This window comes from Capricornis sumatraensis, chromosome 4, assembly GCF_032405125.1.
Source record: "Capricornis sumatraensis isolate serow.1 chromosome 4, serow.2, whole genome shotgun sequence".
NCBI lineage: Eukaryota > Metazoa > Chordata > Mammalia > Artiodactyla > Bovidae > Capricornis > Capricornis sumatraensis.
In genome coordinates this window covers 153,869,675-153,889,989 of record NC_091072.1, presented here as the reverse complement: position 1 = coordinate 153,889,989, position 20,315 = coordinate 153,869,675, and the positions used below count along the sequence as shown (strand labels likewise).

The window sequence follows — 20,315 nt, the reverse complement described above, 5'->3', positions numbered from 1 at the left end:
AAACAGGGACACTCTGATGGTGACAAGGGTCACTATTAATAATCCCACTAGGATCACAGGTGTGGGCCAGAGCTGTCCAGGAGAAGCAAAGACATGGAGTACTAGCGTGGCACCACCCACTGGGTCCCTCCCTTTTGGCCCTGGCAGAACAGGTGGCCTGGAATGGCCAAGGCACCCTTAACTCTCTCCTCATTTGGGGCCTTGGATCTGCCTGACCCAGTATCTGTCCCGTCTTTCCCCAAATAAAGGTTAAGTTCAAGGGTCACAGAGGAGAGAGGGTATAAAAGGCTCCACAGAGCAGAAAGCCTGGGAGGCAGTGGGGAAAGTGGAGTCTTCTGAACTTGACAGATCTGAGCCCAAATCTCACTTCTTCCCCATACACCAAGGGGCCTTGAGCAAGCCTCTTCTCAGCCTCAGTTTCCCATCTGTACATGGGGACAGCAGTGTTCATCCAAAGAACTGCTGTGAGGAGTCAGTGCCATAACGGCAATGTTGGTGAGCCGTGTTGCCCCTCTCCGTGATCAGGGCAGCCGAAGAGGGGACATCGAGGGGAGAGAGGGTCTGAGGCCACTGCAAAGAGCCTGGCTCCATCTGGGTTTGTGTTTATTCAATACAGGCCCAGTGCCCAGGCCTCCCCAGGGAAGTGGCTGAGCCAGGGGAATAAAATAAATAAAGGCTGCCGAGGTGAGTGTGGACGGGGGTGGGGCCAGCCTAAAGAGAGGCGAGGGTGCAACGCTGGCCCCAGCTCAGCTGGCCACCTGCGGGCCCCCCGACTCCTGGCAGGCTCGGGGTGGGGCCGGCGGAGGTGCCCACGAGCAACGAATCCTGGAATCCTGCCACCTCCGACCCCTCTTCCTTTCTGCCCTCTCTCTCCTTCCTAAGGCAGGTCGGGAGACTAAGCTCTCTGGCTGGCTGGGGAGCTCGGGGTGGAGGTGAGGGGTGGAGAGGGAGGGGGCCAGGGCCGAGGGCCCAGGCCACGGCCCCAGAGCCCATCCTGGGGGGGCAACCCGGGTTCGCTGTGCAGGACAGAGCAGCAGGGAGGCACGCGCCCCAAGCCAGCAGGCCTTTATGCGCTGCACACCCTGTCGTGCGGCGGCCCTGCCCCCGCTCCCATGCTGCGTCCTCCCGCTCACCCTGCCCCCTGGACCCACACCCCGAGGGGGCACTCAGGAGTTACACCAGCTCCCGCCCTTGTCCAGGGGCCCGGCGGCCCCTCGCGAATCCCTGGGCGGCTCCCCGGCTGCCGTGTCCTCCTCGTCTTCGTCCTCCTCGTCCTCACCGTCCATGAACTCGTCCTGGCTGAGGCCGTAGGCCAGCGTGGTGTGAGCCAGGTCCACCTCGATGGGGAAGACGTCGGCGCCACGCAGCACCGAGTAGCAGTCGTTGTAGTACTTGGACATGGTGGACACGAAGCGCTGCAGCTGGAACACGATGTCCTGGACTGGGGCGGGAGGGGCGGCAGACGGCGCCGGTGGGCCAGGCTGCCTGCACGCAGGGCCCCACCGACTCCGCCACCCTTGGGCTTCCCTTTCATGCACCTCACTGCCCCCTGGCACCCTCGGAGGGGGCCAGGCCAGCCAGGGCTGCCTAGCTCTGCACAGTACCCAGGCCTCTCCGCTCCCAGTTCAGGGAGTGGAAGAGAACTGCCGGGGTGGGGTAGGGCTTGGGGATGGTGGGACTACACCCCAAGGAGTCCACGGGACACGGCCAGTCCCACCCTGGCCAAGCTCTGGGACGCTCCCATCTTGGGTCTGACTCAGAGCCAGTCTGCCATGGGCTGTCCCTGGGAGCTCGGGTGAGTGCTGGACCTCTCTGAAATGGGGAGGAGGATGGTGTCGGGAGGCCTCGCAGCCCCTCACCATGCTTCTGGTCGAGCAGCTCCATCTTTTCCAACACGTCTTTGCGCATCTGGGAGAAGCGGGCACGGGCCTCCTGACGGCAGCGCAGGATCAGGCGGTACTCGTAGTTGCCTGTGCTCACGCGGTACAGGGGTTCCCCGAGGGCCTGGGCCCGGGGGAAGCACGTCAGGGACCCTGGGCAGGCGGCAGGGGTCGGGGGTGGCGGCAGGGAGGCTGCAGAGAACCTGCCAGTTCGCAACCCCCCACCACACGGCACTTTTCAAAGCTGCCACCGTTCCCCGTTTCTGAGACGCCTGCAGTTGCTAAAAGTGCTTAGGGATAGCTTTGTGAAAACAAAAACAAAAAAAAAACCCCAGACTCTTGCCACATTAAATGAGTGTTGAGTCACAGATGGACCTTGCTATCAAAAATATTACAAAGTAGCAAGTGAAAAAAACCCGGCTCTCAGGAGTGAGAGGAAGGGCATTTTTTTTTTTTTTTTCCTGCAGGAGCCTCACCAAGTCTAGAGGGCAGCTGGTCTGGGAGCAGGCAGTGGGGATGGTTCCACGGCAAAAATGGCCAGCACTTGGGAGGCCTGCAGAGGCCACAGGAAGGGAGGGAAGGACAGCCCCCAGATCTGCACAAACAGGAGCCTGGCCAAGTCCCCAGGCCTCTCCTGGGCAGGCCCGCCCCACCCCGTGTCCCTGGCAGGCCCAGGACGCTCTTGGGGCTCTGTGAGGCGGGCAGGGAGAGGCGTGTGCACCCCGAGCCACTCCAGGACCAGGGCCATGCTCCCCCACCCCACTCACAATGCAGCTGTACTCCTCGTCGTCCATCTCCTTGACCTTCAGGCAGTAGGACTGTGGGGCGGGTGAGGCCAGGCTGTCAGGGGGGCTGCACCGCCTGGGTGCGCACCGATGGCCCCAGTTCCTCCCATGCCCCCCTGGAGCCCTCGGCCACCCAGAGGAGCAGCCGTGCCAGGCCTTGTGGGCCCTGCACAGCCTGAGCTGGAAAGAGCTGAGACGTGTGGGGAGAGGCTGGCCCTTGCCCTGGAGGCTCAGGGTGGTGAGGGCACTCATCAGGGACGATGGAAAGGGCCCGAGAGCCCAGCGTTTACACCCAAGTCCCAACAGATGCTCTGGGCTAAAGGATTCAGGATCCAAAGAACTTGAGGAAGCCCCTGAAGACCCACGTTACACATGGGTCTATCGAAGGCTCTGACAAGTCCTGAAGCAAAGGACCTGGGCCTGCTCAGTGGAGTATTTTTCCTCAACTCCTTTGACCGCAGAATTACCATTTGAACATAAGACTCATGAAAATCCACGTTACAACCAGTGAGCTAGACTGAACCACTGTTAAAGGGTGACTGAAGAAAATTCCCATGGGGTCAGAGTGGGTCCCGAGCAAGGGCGCCACCCACCCCAGAGCTCCTCTGAAGAGTCAAGGCAGGGCCTAGGCTGCTGCCTGAGCCCCGAACACCTCCCTAGGGCCCTGGCGCCACGTCCCCAGTCAGGTGTCACCAAGGTCCCGGCCCTGACCCGCTGGCCGTCAGGCGGCCGACTGAAGAGGAACAAACCTCCAGGTGGGCTCTGACCCTAGCAGGCCGGGCCCACACCACCGCCCCCCACAGGAGGCCGGGGCACACTTACCAGGTACTCGAACTTCACGTCCAGGTACTTCTTGATGGTGAGGCGAGTGTCCGGGATGGCTTTGTTGAGGTACGTGTTCAGGTCTGCCAGCATCTGGAAGGGGAGGTGGGGTGGACGCTCAGGCCCCCTGGGCAAGGGCGGGTGAAGGCTGGAGAGGGCGACAAGGAATGGCACTGGTGCGTCCACCCTTCTAGTGGACTCAGGTGTCAGAGCCGAAGGCAGCTCCCCAACTGCCCTGTCCACTCCGAGGAGGAGACAGCCCAGGCCAAGGGCAAGTTGTAACTCTGGTGGGGCCAGGGCCGGAAACCAGCCTGGAGGTCAGTGCTGAGGTCGTGGAGGAAGGAGGACTCAGCCACGGTCAGCTGTAGCAGCCCGCCCCCAAACCAGCCCTAGGTGCTCCGCCTCCAGAGCAAGACACTCTCCGCTGGCCGCACTGCTCCTCCCGGCTCACCTACGGGCCCACGCGCACTCCACGTGACCTACCGGCTTGATGGTCTTCAGGAGCCGGATGCCAAACTTCTCGATGCTGCGGTGGGCATCGGCGAACTTCACAAAAGCCTCACTCGCAGCGGGCTGCGGCTCCCGCACCCCGATCACAGAGAACACGTCCCCAAAGGCTGCGTGACAAGTTTGTCCTGAAGGCCGCCCCTACTTGACCCCTTAACGGAGAAGCCAGGGATTTGTTGGGGAGAAGCATGGTGGGGGGCGTGGCGGGTCAGAGGTTGAGGTCTGCTGGTGGTCTACACCCCAGGGAGGTGGGTCTAAACCTCAAGAAAGGTGGATCCACACCCCTAAGAGCTGGACCTGTACCCCAAGGAAGGTGGGTCTCCATCCAAGGAGCTGACCTGGTTCCTAAAGTGACCAGACCATGCGAGGAAGACAGGGTCAAAGTGGAGTAGGTTAAACTGTCTGGGAGCAGAGTACTGGTCTAGGAATCTGGTCCTAAGGCCAACCCTGCACCTAGGGAGCTCAGTTACTGCTACTTCTACCTGGGCTTTGTCTTCCCAGCTGTAAAATGGGATTAACTGAAGCTAACAAACGTGTAGGAAACATGATCAGGAATAAGAGAAGGCCTTGTACATTGTAAGCAGCAGTACAGACAGGACAGAGCCTGCACGGGGAACTTCTGCACCCCACAGAAGCCTAGCTGGACGAGAGGCTCCCCGCTGGCCCCGTCACCATCACACCCCCAAATCTGACCTGAGGTCAGATGCTGCAGGGTCTGCTTGAGCTTGGGCAGCAGAAAGGCCCCAGAGAGAAGCTCGCCCTCACCCTCCCCGTGGGGTGTAGGGAGTTGCTGAGCCCAGAGTGCAGGGTTTTTCCCAGGGTCATGCAGCAGGTTCCGGGCGCCCTTACCCCGGTGCGTCTGTGACAGCTCGTAAAAGGCCCGGAGGAGGTTCTTGGTGTGTTCTGTCATCCCTGTGGGAAAGACCCAAAACGAGAGGGACAGGACCACACGGTGGGGATGACACTGGTACAGGACCCGGCCTCCAAACCCCCACCCCACCTGAGGCCCACACTGTCCCTGAGGTTCAGACTTTTCTCACTCGGTTTACGTGTGCCGTTCTTTTTTATGGGCACATGTTACTTTTATAATCAGAAAAAGCAGGTCTTTAGATTTTCTTAAGAATTGTTAATGACTACGGTCCTAGAATTGTGTGGCTGGCACCCTGCCCCTCACTGCCATCACGTTTAGAGCAGGGCTCCAGAGCTCCACCTGGGGGAGAACCCGGGCCGGGCACTTCTGGTGCAGTACCCCACCCACCCAGGGCTGCTGGCGGGAGGGTGTGCCTGCCCACCTTTATACAGCTCGGCGGTCCGCTCCAGCTCCTCCAGCCTCTTGACGAGCCCATCTGTGGGGATCAGAGAGCCAGGGGTGAGGGGAGAGACTCAGGGATTACTGGAGCCAGGCTTGGGAGAGGCGAGGTGGCCCCCGGAGAAGAACCAGGAACAGCACCGGACAGGGTCCCAGGGATGGGGGCTGGGCACCTCAGGGCGGCTGGGCTGCCCAGTGCATCCAGACAAGGCGGGACAGCAGGGCGCCCCTCAGGAGGCTGTGATAAGCACCACCCCAGGAGGCTGGGACATGGTGACAAGGATGCGGGTGCTCCCAGAAGTGAGGAGTGAAAACCGGATTGGGTCCTCCCCAAGGCCATGCCCAAGGGTAGCTGCCCAAGGCCGGTGGAAGGCAAGCCCCTGCCTAGCAGTCAAGGACCTGGCCAGAACTTCCAACACACGCCCTGCCGACGGCCAGGAAGCAAGGCAGTCAGAGACAAGTGGGAGAGACCGGATGCATGACAACAACTCTTAAGGTAGGCTCAAGGCAGCCCACCACCACCTGGCAGCTCAGAAGGGACAGCAATCTGGGAGGGGAGAGAAAGGCAGGAAGGGCTTTGAGGAAGAGCTTGCACTGGAGTGGGCCTTGGCGATCGTCTTCACTGGCTTCACAGGTGTTTATCCTGCAGCCACTATGTGCCAGACCCCGTGTTGGGCCAGGGAATGACCTTGGTGAATGAAATCTGAGTGGTGCTTTCCAGGCTCCTGGTCTAGCGGTGACAGTGGCCAGGCCACGGCTGGCAGGGGCAGTAAGGGCTGCCAGGTGAGGGATGGGGGCAGCTGCCTCACCTCCAGGGCTCAAGATAGGAACAAGTGGATGACCAGGGCCGGGGCTGCATTCCAGATCAGGGTGGGGCGGGGCTCCAGCCAGCAGTGATCACCACCCTCCTCCACTCTGATAAGGGTGAGGCCCACACCCACCTCCCCAGCAGGAGCACGGGCAGCAAGTGCGGGGCAGGGTCCATGCTGGTGGCTGCCTGGCCCAGGGCCTCCTAAGACAGAGCCGGGCCTCACTGGAGCCCTCCACCCAGCTCAGTCCTTTCTCCACATGAGCTTTTTGGGGCAGATTACTTCCCCCATCTTATAGGGAAAACCAAGGTTCAGACAGGTAAAGCAACTTGCCTAAAGGTGTGCAGCGAGGGCTGTGCAGGCCAGAGTGCCCTCTGCCCCCTTAGTTTCCTGTGCTGACCTGGGCCAGGGTTTTCTGAGTGGGAGGAGAGGAAGGGTTGTAGAAGCCAGGTCTGGATTCTTAAATCTGGGCAGAGAATGCAGTGTGTGTCAGGCTGTCAGGGAGGAGGGTTTGGGTTCTAGGGGTTGGTGGGGTGCTCCTTAGAGGTCTTCAGAGGCTTCAGCCACTGGGCTGGCCTCCAGGCCCCAGCGCCCCAGCGCCCTGGCGCCCGGCCAGCCTGGCAGTGAAGGAGCCACGTAAGCGCCGTGCTGTTGTTTTTAGCTGGGTCATGGGACATCATGACAGCTTCAATTTTAGAAACCCTATTTAAGGCTGGGGAAATTGCAAGGTTTGGGGGGGAAAAAACACAACAACCAGTTCTAATTTCATCTCGACGCATGGTAACTACAGTAACAGGGATTTATAGGCACCAAGAAGCTGGAAATAGCAGCCGCCACTTTTGTACACCCTCTGGAACAAGCTCAGACCCCACCCCCGATGTCCCAGCCAATAAAGCCCAGTGCGCCCAGCTGAGCCTACAATTTATATTGGTATTTATATCTGTCCCCACACGTACACAGCAGAGCTGCTGCTATTTATAAACTCAGGCTGGTGACGGCGGGAGCGGGACTGAGTGTTTCACTGGTTCCCCCACCCCCCGGGGAGAGCGCGTGTGCACACGCATGGGTGGGTGTGAGCGTGTGGGGAGAGAGTTGTGTGTGCACAGGCATGTGTGGGTGTGAATGTGCATGTACTTGGTTTTCCCGCTGCGGGAGGCGAGCGCAGCCACCTCCAGGTCTGAGCAGGAATTGCTGGGCAGCAGCACCACCTCCTGGAGAGAGGCGGGGGGCCGGGTAAGCAGCCCGGGAGCAGCCGGGACATGCTGGGGTGACGAGAGGGCACAGGGTAGAACTGGGGCTGGGGTGGGGGAGGCCTCGCTGTGTGAGAGCAGCTGGGGGGCAGTGGCGAAGGCACCAGCTTGGGGAGCTTGGCAGGAGGCACCTCCCCACCAGGAGTCTCTCATCTGTGACTTGGGCCTGTCTGTGAACCCTTGCTGGAAAGCGGGAGGACATGGGCTGTAAGAGGCCTTCACTGTGCACTGTGGGTGATCTGTGGGAGCTTGGAGAGGCCTCCAGGCAGGCAGAGAGATGGTGAGTATCGGCCCCACCAGCAGAGGCCTGGCCCAGGCCAGCGGGACACATACAGGTCTGGTGGGCAGCCGTGGCACCCGACCCCCGGAGGCCTGGGCCTGAGTCCCCTGGGACCAGTGGTGGGGCTGGGAGAAGGGGGCTCACCATTGCACAGGATGGCCCGGCTCAGACCCAGAGCATCTGCCGTCCCCGAGCTCATGTTCTCGACCAGCCGATGCTTCACCTTCTTCAGCACTGGGACCAGGTGAGAAAAGGACTCATAAGGTGGAGTCTGGGCCGCCGGGGCCAATCCTGCTCCATCACGACTCACTGGGAGCAACAGCAGGGCCGGAACTGGGGTTTGGGGTGGGGGTGACTGTGAAGTAGGGAGGGTCCTGGCGGGGGGTTACGGGCTTTCTGGGCTCCCTGCCCTTTTCACTCTCTACTTGAGAGAGGTGTTGGGAGCCTGGAAACAATAAGTATGTAAGGCACTTAATTGAGGGTCTGGCGCTCAAAGTGGCTATCGACTCCCACTGAAGTCCAGAGTTGCCTAGGCCTGACACTGGCCTCTTTTCTTAAAAACCAGAAGGCAACTGTGGCCCAAGGGTGGAGGAAAAGGGTGCTGGGCCCCAGAGCCAAGAGATCTGGGTGGGCTTTCACCTGGGGGCACAGCGCCTCCCTGGGTCCCGGGCTCTGGTGCACAATGAGGTGGCTGGTCCAGAGGACCTCGAAGCTACCATCTGGCTCCTGAGCCTGGAAGCATCTACAGAGCCAAGGCCCAGCCCCCGAGCAGGAGGTACTATGTCCCAGGGCATGCTGTGGGCAGAAGGACTGGCCTCTGCCCCAAACCTGAGGGCCTGTCCAGACCCTAAGGCTTTCTGGCAACAGGTGGGCAGAAGAGGCCAGGGTTGAGTGGGGTGTGCAGGTGGGCAGGCGGTACCAGGCAGGGCTGGGCTGCCCTCCCCTTTCAGAGTGGTGAGGGACTGGGCCTAGTGAGCTGGAGGGCTGCCCTACGGCATGAAGGCACCAGAGCAGGTGGTTGGGGGAGGTAGGGGAGTGAACCATCAGGCAGGGAGAAACCAGAGACGGGTTCCGGGGAGCACCCCTGGGTCTTCCCAGCTGCTCTGGGTTGGCTTGGTCGGAGGGTCAGAGGGCACAGCCACATGACCACTGATGCACTGTCACAAGGAGGCAGAATGGGGGCTTGCGGAGCCCCTGGACGCCACTGCCCCGGCACTGCTTACCAATGTCCAGGGACATGCCCTGCTTGGGGTCCGCCTGCAGCTTGTTGTAGTGGATGGTCACCTCCCCCTGGAAGAGGACAGCAGAGCTGTGACGGAGCCCCTGGGCCCCAGCCCCTTCTCTGAGTAGGCCTGTTTGCCCTGGTATCTATGGTCATCAAGGAATCCTGAGCACTGGGAAAGGGTTCCTCCTCCTCTCTCCACCTACCAGGCCCCAGAAAATCGGCAGGGACAGGGCAGACAGGGGCCCTGGGGTCACAGAGCTCACAGCCGGGCGGTCTGTGACACTGCGTGCCCCTGCCCTCCCCCATGCCATGGCCACAGTGCAGACCTCTGCCAGGCCACTTTCCTGTCCTCTGAGAGGGTCTTCTAAACCAGCCCCCTTCTCAGGAGTCCTGCCATTCGCCCCACAAACATGTCCGAGCACTTTCTCTGTGTCAGGCGCTGGGGGTGCTGGCGAGCAGGTACAAGGGTGGCCACAGCCCCCTAGAGCCCGAGGCCAGCAGGAGTGGCCGATGCAATTCGCAGAATTACACCAATCGCAGTCCAGTGACTGGACGAGAAATAGCAGGCCTCCCTCGAGAAGGCTGCCATGACCACGTGAGGCCACCACGGTCAGTCTCATGCTTGAAATCCTAAGACCCTTGAGCTGGGGGCTGAATTCATTCAGATACAAAACAGGATTTTAAAGCTGCATCCTGAAGGGAAACCAGAGTGAACTGAGGCCATGAGTCGGGGGGGTGGGGGGCGTGCAGAAGGCTGCCTTGCAGGGTGCTCAGGGCCGCCACGGAGCACGGCTGTAGGGGAGGAAGGAGCACCAAGGTGGGACCAGATCTGGGCTCTGCTCCAGCCGTGCGACCACAAGCAGCTCCTTCCCTCCTGCAGGGCACTGGTGAGATGGGTGCCCAGATGTCTGCCAAACGTGGGGGCTGGGGAGTCCCCAGGCAATGGCAAGGCCACGCGCACCTGCCAAGAGCTCCTATTCTCATGGGTAGTGTGAGAGGCTGGCGTGAGACAGGCTCGGGAGGACAAGGAGGGTTCTGGTGGGTAGGGAGAGGGGAAATGAGAAAAGGGATCCAGAGGGGGGGCACACGCACCCCAGCTCCGTATCAGAATGAAACATGGCCCACCACCTCCCATGATGCGCTCCTCTGCCCAACAGGAAATGGCAGGGCAGTAAACTCCACACCAGGCGGAGCAGAAGAGAACAAAGGGGAGAGGGTGGAAGCCGTGGGTCCGGGGCTAAGGTAAGAAGACGGACTGTCAGGGATGCTGGTACCAGGCCTTTAAGACACAGAGGACAGGAGGGAAGTGAGGAGAGGTCTGGCTGGATGGGGTGAGGGAGCCCAAACACTCGACCGAGCTCAGCGGGCAGCTGGATGCTTGACTCTCAGAGCGTTAAATCATCCTGTGGCTTTGCGCCTTCTTCACTGTTTTGGTTTCGCAAGAGCTACCAGCAGCAAAAATCTCCAAAAACATGGCAGAAGGGCTGCATGCTTTTGGGCATGGGGGGAGAGAGGGGCTCTGTAGGGAGAGGCCTTGGCATAGAGCAGGGTGGAAGAGGCAGGAAACAGGCAGTGCAGTCTGGCCTGCTGAACAGGACGCCAGCAGCTGGACACGGAGCTGCCCTGGGGCCCAGAGGGGTCTCCGGGGGGATGTGCGAGCCCAGGAGGACCCACAGAACTGCAAGTTCCTACAGGGAATGGTAGGTGGGGTGCCTTTTTCCCTCTTACACCCTCTTGGGCCCAGCATGGCTCAGAGGACATTTCCTGGGTATCTACTGACCCGGGTAGGTGCACCATGGACTTCTAGCTTCAGCTCCAGCCCTGACTGGGGACACGCTGGCTCACCCCAAGGTGTGGTTCTGAGTCTGACAGCTCCCCTGGGAGCTCAAGGGCAGTACCTTTGAGTCGTGGTGCCCACTCTCTCACCAGGGCCCAGCACAAGTCCTGGAGGTAATCAGCATCTCCCAAATGACCCTGGGGGAAACTGAAGGAGCTGGGATGTGATAGACCCCGAGGCGCCGAGGAGGGAGCTGGGTGAGGGCCAGGCCCCCTGCAGGCCCACCGAGGCCTTGGGCAGGTTTGAGGTCTCAAAAGGGCCAGTGTCCCAATTGCTGCTGCAGCCTTACCTTCACTTCCTGAATCATCTTGGCCACCTCCACCTTAGTTTTTCCTTTGATTGACCTGCCATTGACCCCTGTGATCTCATCGCCAGCTGCCACAGTGCCATCCAGTGCGGCGGGTGTGTTGTCAAACACCTGTGGGTGTGGAAGGGGATGGGCGGGAGGAAAGGAAAGCTGGGAAGAAAGCTGGCACAGGCGGGCATTCCCTCCACCCCAACCAGCACCAGCCCTGTCCTGGTCTCTATTCTGTCCCTTACGTGGCGAGGAGAAGGGCAAGGGGAGAGAACACCCCAACAGCCAGATATGAATGACCCACCTTCTTGGGGGAAAGGGAAGCAGGACAGTAAGTAAATGTGACTGATAAGACATCCCTTTTCTGATATCAACTGCACCCAACCTTACACACCCACTGCAGGCTTTGTTCCTCTAAAGTCATTTTTTTAGATTTTCCAACAACGCTGCTCGGAGCTGACTGGGTGCCAAAGCACCACTGATCAATTCCTGCAACCTCACTGCAGTCCCCAAGGAGCAAGGGCCCCCACACACACGAGCCCCTTCTCCCCAAGTGATCCCATCCAGGGGGTTCTGTGCTCACTGGCTCAATGTGGCTGAATGTGTCTGTTAAAAGGACAGAGACAGGGGGAGACACTCAGGATGAGCAGGCGACAAAAGTGTGTGCTGAGTCCCACAGCCCCATAGTCTCTGTGGGGCCCCAAAACGCCGGCAGCCAGGCTTACCTGGAGCCTGGAGCCTCAGGAGCCTGGCGGGGGGGCCCCACCCCACCCAACAGCTCCGCAGGAAAGGCCTCTCTCTGTGGGCGCTGGAAGACTGGCTGACACCCCGCAGTGGAACCCACCAGCTGACTCTGCCACCACACAGAACTGTGAGACCCGTCGTGACTGTGAGGGCCCGCTCTTAGATACAAAGACGGGCGGGGAGTACTGGGCCCTTGAAAAAGTGTCCCATGTGAAAAACACCGAAACATTTAAATAGAAAAAAGAACCACAGGAAACAGGAACAAAACAGGGGCAACAATATGAAAGATTATGAAAATAAATGGAATCATATGAAATATTCTAATATTTATATAACATTAAATATTTATATAATATAAACATATTTCAGATATATTCATCTTATATAATATGAAAATAAAAAGAAAACTGCAATTAACATCTTCACAGAGATCTGAAAAACAAGAACAGGATGATGTAAAAGGATCATTTCGAAAACAGGAAAACACAAAACATAATTGAAATGGAAAATGCCAAAGGAACTTTGGAAACCAAGCAGTGGGAAGCAAAAAAGAGATGGTCAGAAATCAAGAAAAAGAATATTAAAAGATCAACGGAGGAAGCCCAGAGTTTAACCAATAGGAAGCCCAGAGTCTAACCAATAGGAAGCCCAGAGTTTAACCAACAGGAAGCCCAGAGTTTAACCAATAGGAAGCTCAGAGTTTAACCAACAGGAGTCCAAAAGCGGGAACAGAGAGCAGGACAGCATCAGGGATAATATGTGAGATGCAGAAGAGAAAGACATGGGGTTTCCAATGAACCTGCCCCTTGAGGTTCCAGCTCGACAGACAGAGAAAGGATCACGCCAAGAGCCGTCGTCACGATGCTTCAGAATGCCAGGGACGAAGAGAAGTGCCCAGGAGCTCTGATGGGCCAACAGTAAAACACGTTACTGCAAATAAAGGCTCACAAGTAAGATTGGCATCACCAGACAGGACAACTATGCTGATGGCAAAAAGACAATGAAATGACACCAGCCAATTTCTAAGTGAAAATTATTTTCAACCTTGATGTTCGTTCTTGAATTTGACCCACTCAAGTGTCAACTGAAAGGAATATGAGAATAACAACTACAAAAAACAGAACGAGACCCTTCCAGAGACACAAGTTCTCAAAAAATTGACCGCCCTAGCAGCCTTTCTCGGAAAGCTACAGGAAACATGCTCCACCAACTTGGGGAAGTAAGCCAAGAAAGAGGGATCCTGGAGATGAGGGAATCCAGTCCACTAGAGGAGAGGGAAGGGGTGGTTCAAAGAGGAAAGACCAGCGGTGGAGGACAGAAAGCTGATGGGAAATGTTTGTGGTAAATGTACTGAAAACACAAGGAGAGTGCAAATGAAAAAAAAAGGAAAAAAAAAGAAATTACTTGTTTTAAAAAAAGAAGATTGAGTTAAGAAAAGAATCACAGGCTTTCTCAAAAAATTAAACACAGAGTTAGCATATGACCTAGAAATTCCGCTCCAGATTTATATCCAAAAGAAATGGAAACATATGTCCACACAGAAACTGGACATGAATGTTTATAGCAGTGTTATTCGCAACATCCAAAAGGTACAAACAACACAAATGTCCATGAACAGATGAATGGGTAAACAAATGGTGGTCTAGCCATCCAGTGGGATGCTATTCAGCCATGAAAAGAAGGAAGTACTGAAATGGGCTGCAACGTGAATGAACGTCAATGTGACATGATCACTCAAGGGCACGGGTGGTTGTCTGGGTGATGAGACAGTTCTGAAACCAGAGATGGTAGCTGTATTCCATGAGCGCACTAAAATAGCACTGAGTTGTTATACTTTAAAACCACTATTGTATGCTATGTGAATTTCACCATAATAAAAATATTTTTTGAAAAAGTACAAACACAGAAGACCATTAAGCTCGGTACCTAGAATGCACCTTACTGTGCTCTGAGCTCTCTGGGTGGGGTGGAGAGGAGGGCCTCTGTTTTCTTGCTTTAACTCTAGTGTCTGCAAAATACCCTGGCCAGGCCCTGAGGAAATATTCCCCAAACATGATACCTATTGCACTGCCACAGACTGGACCAAAACTGACAAGGTCACCGTGCTAGGAAGATGGAGTGGGAGGAAACAGTGGTTTGGGAAGAAAGTTAAATTCTTGTCTCCTTGGCTGAGAGAAGCTGATAGATGTTTACAAGGGACAGATCAAGAAGTAACGGGATAAGCATCTTACTGAGAAAAAATGGGACCTCCAACCTGAATCTACAGCTAAAAGGGTGGGAAGCAGTGTTGCTTCTGGGACTGGGTGGAGGCAGGCCTGGGGAGGGGGAAGGGTGGCAAGATGGGGTAGAGCAGGGAATTGCTTATTTGACATTGGCCTTTTAGTACTCTTGACTTGTTAAAAGCAAGTCAGAGAGTCTGATTAAAAATAAAACTGAATTTAAAAAAAAATCAATTCTACCATTTATAATCACAGTTCACACTAAGGACAAACCTGGCCCTCAGCAGGGGGCGGGGATGGAGGGGGAGGTGGCACAGGAGGCTGAACAGGCAGATTTCGAGGAGGTCAGGCCTGGGGGAGGCCTCCCCAACACCTCCTGGGTCAGAGGAGGCCAAAGGGCTTGTAAAGGCCACATTCTGAGTGGGCAAGACCAGATCCAGGGAATCTCCATCTTCAAGGCCTTAGAAGTGACTCTTTTGCAAGATCCTCAGAGAGACTGATGTTTCTCGTCTGCCACCAATGGCTACTTAGCTGAGAAGGTTAGAATAGAGCAGAGTCCAGGTCAAGTTGATGTCTAGGGGAGCAAGCTTCCTTCCAAGACTAGAGAGATCACTGACTCTGACCAGCCCCACAGTAAAGGAGGCCAGTCCCCACTTGTGAGTCACAGATGACAGAACATCACCAGGGCAGCTCCTGTGCGATAAGGACCACAAACTTGTAAAGTGCCGCTGGCAGATCATCTGGGAGAGTGAACTGTCATAAAACCAGTAACAGCTGCCATTGAGGGAGTGCTGCTTAAGGGCCAGAAACTGTGGGATGTCATCGTTGAGTTCATTCTTCACAGCAACCCAAAGATCCTCAGACCTACGCATTTTACATCCCCAATTTCCAGGTAACAAAACTGAGGCCCAGAAAGGTAAACAAGTTAATAAGCAGGGAAGCTTGCATTTAAACTCAGGCCATTCATAGTCTTTTAGGCTTTCTACTATGCTTCACACTTGTGTTAGTACCAAAGGTTGATGGTTTTGTTGATTCATTGGCAACACTGTTACTGAAGGCCCACTATTTGCCAGGCACTGTACGAGATGCTGACTGCAGTGAACAAGCAAACTGGGATCCTGCCCTCATAGTGCCGAGAGTCTGGAAAAGTGGCTAGATACAGAATTAGTGAGCAAATCCATGAGAGTACAGATGGTGGTAAGTGCTGAGAAGGAAAAAAGACAGATTGAAATGACAGAAAAACAAGGGCGGACCTACTGAAAGGGGGTGTTCAGGGAAGCCCCTCTGAAGAGAATAAAGAGCCAGCTTTACAGAGTGGAGGAATGAACCTTTGTCAGGTCCAAGTAGGAAGGTGGCTTGGCCCCTCCAGCACCTCCCTCCTGCCTCCAAAGCACTCAATACCTGAACAATATACAGGCAGGGACAGTACTGGGCTCCTCCTCCAATGCTGATCCCGATCAGGTTCTGAGCATCCTTCTGCAGGGTCACCTTCCCAGGCACAGTAGGGATTCCGCTGGAAAGAGAAGCACGTGCAGTTGAGTGTCCTGGACAAAGAATGACTGGAGGAGATGGGGATGGAGACAGGCCCTCCAAAACCCCCAAGAGCCTCCCAGTGCTGCACATGCTACAGAGGGAAGCTCTTTCTCATTTGGCCAAAAAGATAGCATTTTGTCATTTTGTGCTGGAACACCACAGAGCTCTTGGATCCATGCTAATGGAGGATCAAACCCCAACTTGGCCATATATCAGCTGTGTGTCTCGGATAAGCAAGTCACCCTCTCTGCATCTCAGTTTCCTCATTCATAAAATTATTTGATTTAAAAAAATGGCCACTTTAAAAGTACATGGAAGCCACTTAACACCAACTCAGTCAAGAGTAAGTACTCAAAAAAATAGGTCCCTATCCCTGTTCTTCATTCTCCCTCTAAGAGTTGAGTCAGACTATTCTTGTCACCTTCTCAGCTACATAAATCACAGGCCACCGCCTCCCGGAAGCCTTCTCCTGTTAACCTATGCATCACCCATCTCTCAATTGTTATACTCAATTACCTCTCAATCTTCACTATACATTAGCACTTATTTATGTTTTATGGCAAATACTCTCATTTATTCTCTTCTCCACTCGACAAACATTGCTAACCACCTGCTGATGTTGAATACCGTCAGTGCTGAGGACGCAGAAAGGTACTGCATTCAGTCCTTGCTCTGAGGGAGGATACATTCTAATAAGGAGACTAACTTAATTTTTGAAAATCTCTCCCACTAATCATTTATGTTGGGAAGGAAGGTATGTTTATGATATTCCTATTCATCCTTCAAAACCTAGCTCAATTCTGTGACAGAAAGAAAGAAAGTGAAGTTGCTCAGTCGTGTCCGACTCTTTGTGACCCCATGGACTGTAGCCTGCCAGGCTCCTTTGTCTATGGGATTCTCCAGGCAAGAATACTGGAGTGGGCTGCCATTTCCTTCTCCAATTCTAACAAGAAAACTAACTTAATTTTAAAAAATCTGCCCCACTAATCATTTATGCTGGGAAGGAAGGTGTATTTTTGAAATTCTTATTCATCCTTCAAAACCTGGCTCAATTGCCACCTCTTCTGTGACGCCTTCCCTGAATACCCCAGCAGAGGCACTGCTCAGCTGGCTGGGTTCTTGAAGCCATGTCATTCTCCATCAGGACCCTTGTGGCCCTGAATTGCAATTATACTTCAGTATGTCCACAGCCTCCTACAGATGGTGAGCTCCTGGAAGGGCAGGATTCACTGCAGCTTCTAAGCTTATGCTGAGAAGCAAGGGTCTGTGGAACTCGAAAGTCCAGGGATTTAGGGGGATCTGGGGTTCCTGCACTCGTGGGACTTGGGGTAACAACATACTCACAGTTTATCCTCCTCGATGTCATAATCCAAGTCTGCAAACATGGTTCCGAGAGTTTCAGTGGGCTGGCTAACTGCCCAGCTCGGCAGGGGAATGGGGAACTGGATCCGGATGAGAAAAGAGGGCAGGGCTTAGGAAACCAAAGTGCCTAAATACCAACCCCAACCCCGGCTATCAGCGAGAGCCAGGCCCTCCTCCTCCCCTCCGGACGATGGGGGATTGTCCCGGGGTGGGGGGTGGGTAGGTGATTCTTACTAGGTACAGAGGGGGACTCCAGGCCAGGGCTGGGGGCTCAGATTCCAGAGCCCGCCCCACGGGTCTCCAGGCCCTCAGGAGCTGCCTCTGTAGCTCACCGGAAGCGTCAGTCCCACAGACGGGTCCGGGCCAGGCTGGCACCTGAACGCACCTGCCGTTCCACCTGTCCGCGGCCGCGACTGTCGCGTCACTTCCGACGGGACGCGGAAGTCCCGCCTTCCTGCCCTGGGTATTTGCCCCGATCCCTGCAAGCAACCCTTCCCTCCCAGCCTCCCAGGGCTCCCAGAACCAGGAAAGAGAATAAGTATTGACGGAAGCTCCCCCTTAGCATGAAAAAGCGGAAACAGAGTAAAGGTCTGGAGAGGCCGACGGCGCTCAACCCCGCCCCTTGCCCTATGGCCGCCGCCATCTTGGTAAGGGCAGGGTTCTTCCCAGCTTCCTTAGCGGGACGCAGGGGACCAAGACGCCTGGCTGGTTGCCGTGGCAACGGCCGCATCCTCAGGCGGGGAGACCTCCAGCGAAATTCAGTGGACTACAAACCTCGACAGGTTCCCTTTGACATTTTCAGCACCCCGTGTTAGGGTGCTGTGACTCCTCAACTAGAATGACTGTCCTGGCTGGAAGGATCCTTCGAGATGCCAATCTAATCTGAGTTTTGCAACTAAGTGCCAGTAAGGGGAAGAGATTTTGTCCAGAGCCTTCCACAGTTGCAATAAGATCCAGATCTCAACCCTGAGACGCCTGCCACCTAGTCCAGCGCCTTCTAACACCTGCACACCTCTGGTCAGTGGCTCTGCTACGGACAGATTGGATTCCCTTCCTTTCCCTTTACAAACCTCCTTTCTCCAAATGCAAACTAAGAGCACCGGGGCAGATGCTTTCTATGATATTTAGTAAAAGACGCCTCACACTCCCTCTCCTTCGTTAGTCCTGAGGAGCTGCCCCCTTGGGGTCACACTGAAGGTCACAGCCCTTGTGTACCTGAGGTTCTGAAAATGCCATCAGTGCTTCACAGCCGACAAGTCCAAATCTCCTCTCCCCACCAACCTCTGCTGCAGTATTGTGTATAGTAAGTTCCCTGGAGGGGTTGGGACTCCCAGAGCCCCAGCCCTAGCATCTGCCTCATCCAGGAAACATGGGACCAGGCCGGTCCAGATTCCTCCAGGGGCAGTGGAGGAAGGAGAGATGCAGAAAGGATTATCCACATACCCTATGGCCTGATGGGAGCCCCACCCTCTCCTTCAGGAGCTATGAGTGTTGGCAGTTGTGCAGAGTACCACAATAGCAACAACTTTTCCATGTACCCTTGGCTCCACCATTAAGATTACTTTCACAGGATTTCAAAGTTCACCTTGATCCTATGAGAGAAGAACAAGTACTGTCAGCCACATTGTGCAGGTAAGGAAACTGAGGCTCAGAGAGACACTGCCCCTTGTCTCCCAGGTGGTTGGTCGCAGAGCCAGGGCTGGTATTTCCAAGTCCTATTTGCAGGCCAGAATTTCTATTCTTAAAATCAGCAGTCTCCAAAGCCAGATTATTTAGTGTAGATTGTGGCTCTTCCACCTCACAGTAGCCCTAGCTCATTCCCAGATGCTGCCATCTTGAAGCTGGGGGATCTTGGGCAAGTCACTGCCTGACTCTGAGTTCAGATATCTGTAGACTGGGGACAGTGGTTCTCCCAAAAGTGCTTGTGATGGTCAAGATAAAAAGGAGAAACAGGGAATACTCTGCACTCCCAATACAGGGGGCCTGAGTTCAATCCCTGGTCAGGGAACTAGATCCCATGTGCCACAACTAAGACCCTATGCAGCCAAATAGAGAAAAATAAATATTTTTTTAAAGGATAAACCGATGTGAGTGCTTTAGAAACAATTCGCATGACACAGATGTCACTCAAGTCTCTTGAGCCCCCACCCCGCCCCTGGCCAGCCCACTCCAGTCCCTCTTCCCAAGAGAGGACAGAATGCCCAGCCTCCTCTCTTTTCTTCCTCGACTTCCCTGTCTCCCAGGCCCAGCTCTAATCCACCTGTCGCAGACAGCCTTACCAGACAGTCCTGGCTCACAGATCTTGTCTCTTTTTCTGAGCCCCTGAAACAGTTGTTATTTGGATCATTCACTTGGCAATTAACTGTGTGTCATCTTGTGAAATCCCTTCATGGCTTCCCTGAGTCAATTCTGTGTTGATTCACTTATCACATGTTTGAATTTTGCCTGGGGTGTTCTATTCTCCTTTAAAATTGGGGCTTAGGGTTCCTGTCTTGACAAACCATAAACTTATTCTCCCTATGTCTCTTCTTCCCGAGTTCCTTTTCTGTCCTGAGTTTATTGTCCCTGGCACATCCCCCCTTCCGTAGGATGCCAAGAAGCCATCAACAGGTGTCACTGTGACAAACTTGAAAAAGAAAATCAGGGTGATTTGTAATACATGTTCATGTGAAAATACAATGATTCACTTTTTATTTATCAGTGGATGGCTCTCCTGGGTCTGACCATACAGCATGGGAACCTGTTCCAGCCAATCCATGGGTCAGGGTGGGACCACGAATTCATTTGAACGGAAAGAAAGTGTGAGTACCTTGTTCCATCGCCATAGTAAGCACTTCTTGTCTTTCCAGCTGGACAGGAAGTCCCTGGGGGCAGATCTTGTCCTTCTCTGTATCTCCCGCAGAGCCTGGCACAGCACTTGGCTGCAGACGACATGCCATAATCATAGCTGTGGTTTTTCCTATGAGATGGGGTGTTCTTTGGGCCCTGTAGGAGAAGGCTGGGATGGGCAGAGAGGGAGAGCGATGAGAAGGGCCTGAACCTGGATGGTGGCAGTGGCCAAGCTTCCTCCACAGGGCTGGAATCACCAGACTGAGTCTAGGTCCTGCATTTGAAATGTGTGTTTTTAACAAGCAGCAGCATCCACACACAGAAGCTTTACCAGAGACCACAGCTCTCCCAGCCCAAGATGGTCCCAACTCAGATCCGAGTCTGTGGTTTCAGAGCTTGGAGTTCTCAGGCACACCAACCTTTGGCTCTGAGACGATGCCTGGGGAATGGGGGTGATGACCCCCCCACCCGAGATAGAAGCGATGAAGATGAAAAAGCAAGAAACGAGCTTGAAAATGCCTTAAGAGTGATTCACTTGGCACAGACATCAGAGGTTTTTATTGTTTTTCCTCATGATCATTTTGCCCAACTCCTTCAGAAGGTTGCTCAGACCCCTGCATCAGACTCGC

The 20,315-nt window shown here is 55.1% G+C and overlaps 1 protein-coding gene across 2 annotated transcripts; it reads right to left on the bottom strand.

Moving 5' to 3' along the window:
* Window positions 1-672: 672 nt before the first annotated feature.
* On the bottom strand, window positions 673-17,345 carry PICK1 (protein interacting with PRKCA 1). Of its 2 annotated transcripts, none has more exons than XM_068970334.1 (13): window positions 17,243-17,345; window positions 16,840-16,937; window positions 15,364-15,475; window positions 10,994-11,122; window positions 8,866-8,932; window positions 7,787-7,876; window positions 5,287-5,340; window positions 4,844-4,906; window positions 3,971-4,104; window positions 3,488-3,580; window positions 2,648-2,698; window positions 1,860-2,004; window positions 673-1,441 (listed from the first exon to the last, which is right to left on the bottom strand). In XM_068970334.1, exons 2-13 carry the CDS (start codon window positions 16,878-16,880, stop codon window positions 1,167-1,169), a joined length of 1,254 nt encoding a protein of 417 aa, XP_068826435.1. In that variant the 5' UTR covers window positions 16,881-16,937; window positions 17,243-17,345; the 3' UTR covers window positions 673-1,166. The 2 variants fall into 2 exon arrangements, with proteins under 2 accessions (XP_068826435.1, XP_068826434.1); XM_068970333.1 differs by lacking the exon at window positions 17,243-17,345 and adding an exon at window positions 17,092-17,211.
* Window positions 17,346-20,315: the final 2,970 nt, after the last annotated feature.

Excerpts from the sequence above, each read along its gene's own strand:
- PICK1 (XM_068970334.1), bottom strand. The coding sequence starts at position 16,880 with ATGTTTGCAGACTTGGATTATGACATCGAGGAGGATAAACT. Across the intron at positions 5,341-7,786 it reads CCGGGCCATCCTGTGCAATG|ATGGGCTCGTCAAGAGGCTG; the intron begins GTGAGCCCCCTT and ends TGATCCCCACAG. Across the intron at positions 3,581-3,970 it reads TCCTGAAGACCATCAAGCCG|ATGCTGGCAGACCTGAACAC; the intron begins GTAGGTCACGTG and ends CTCCCCTTCCAG.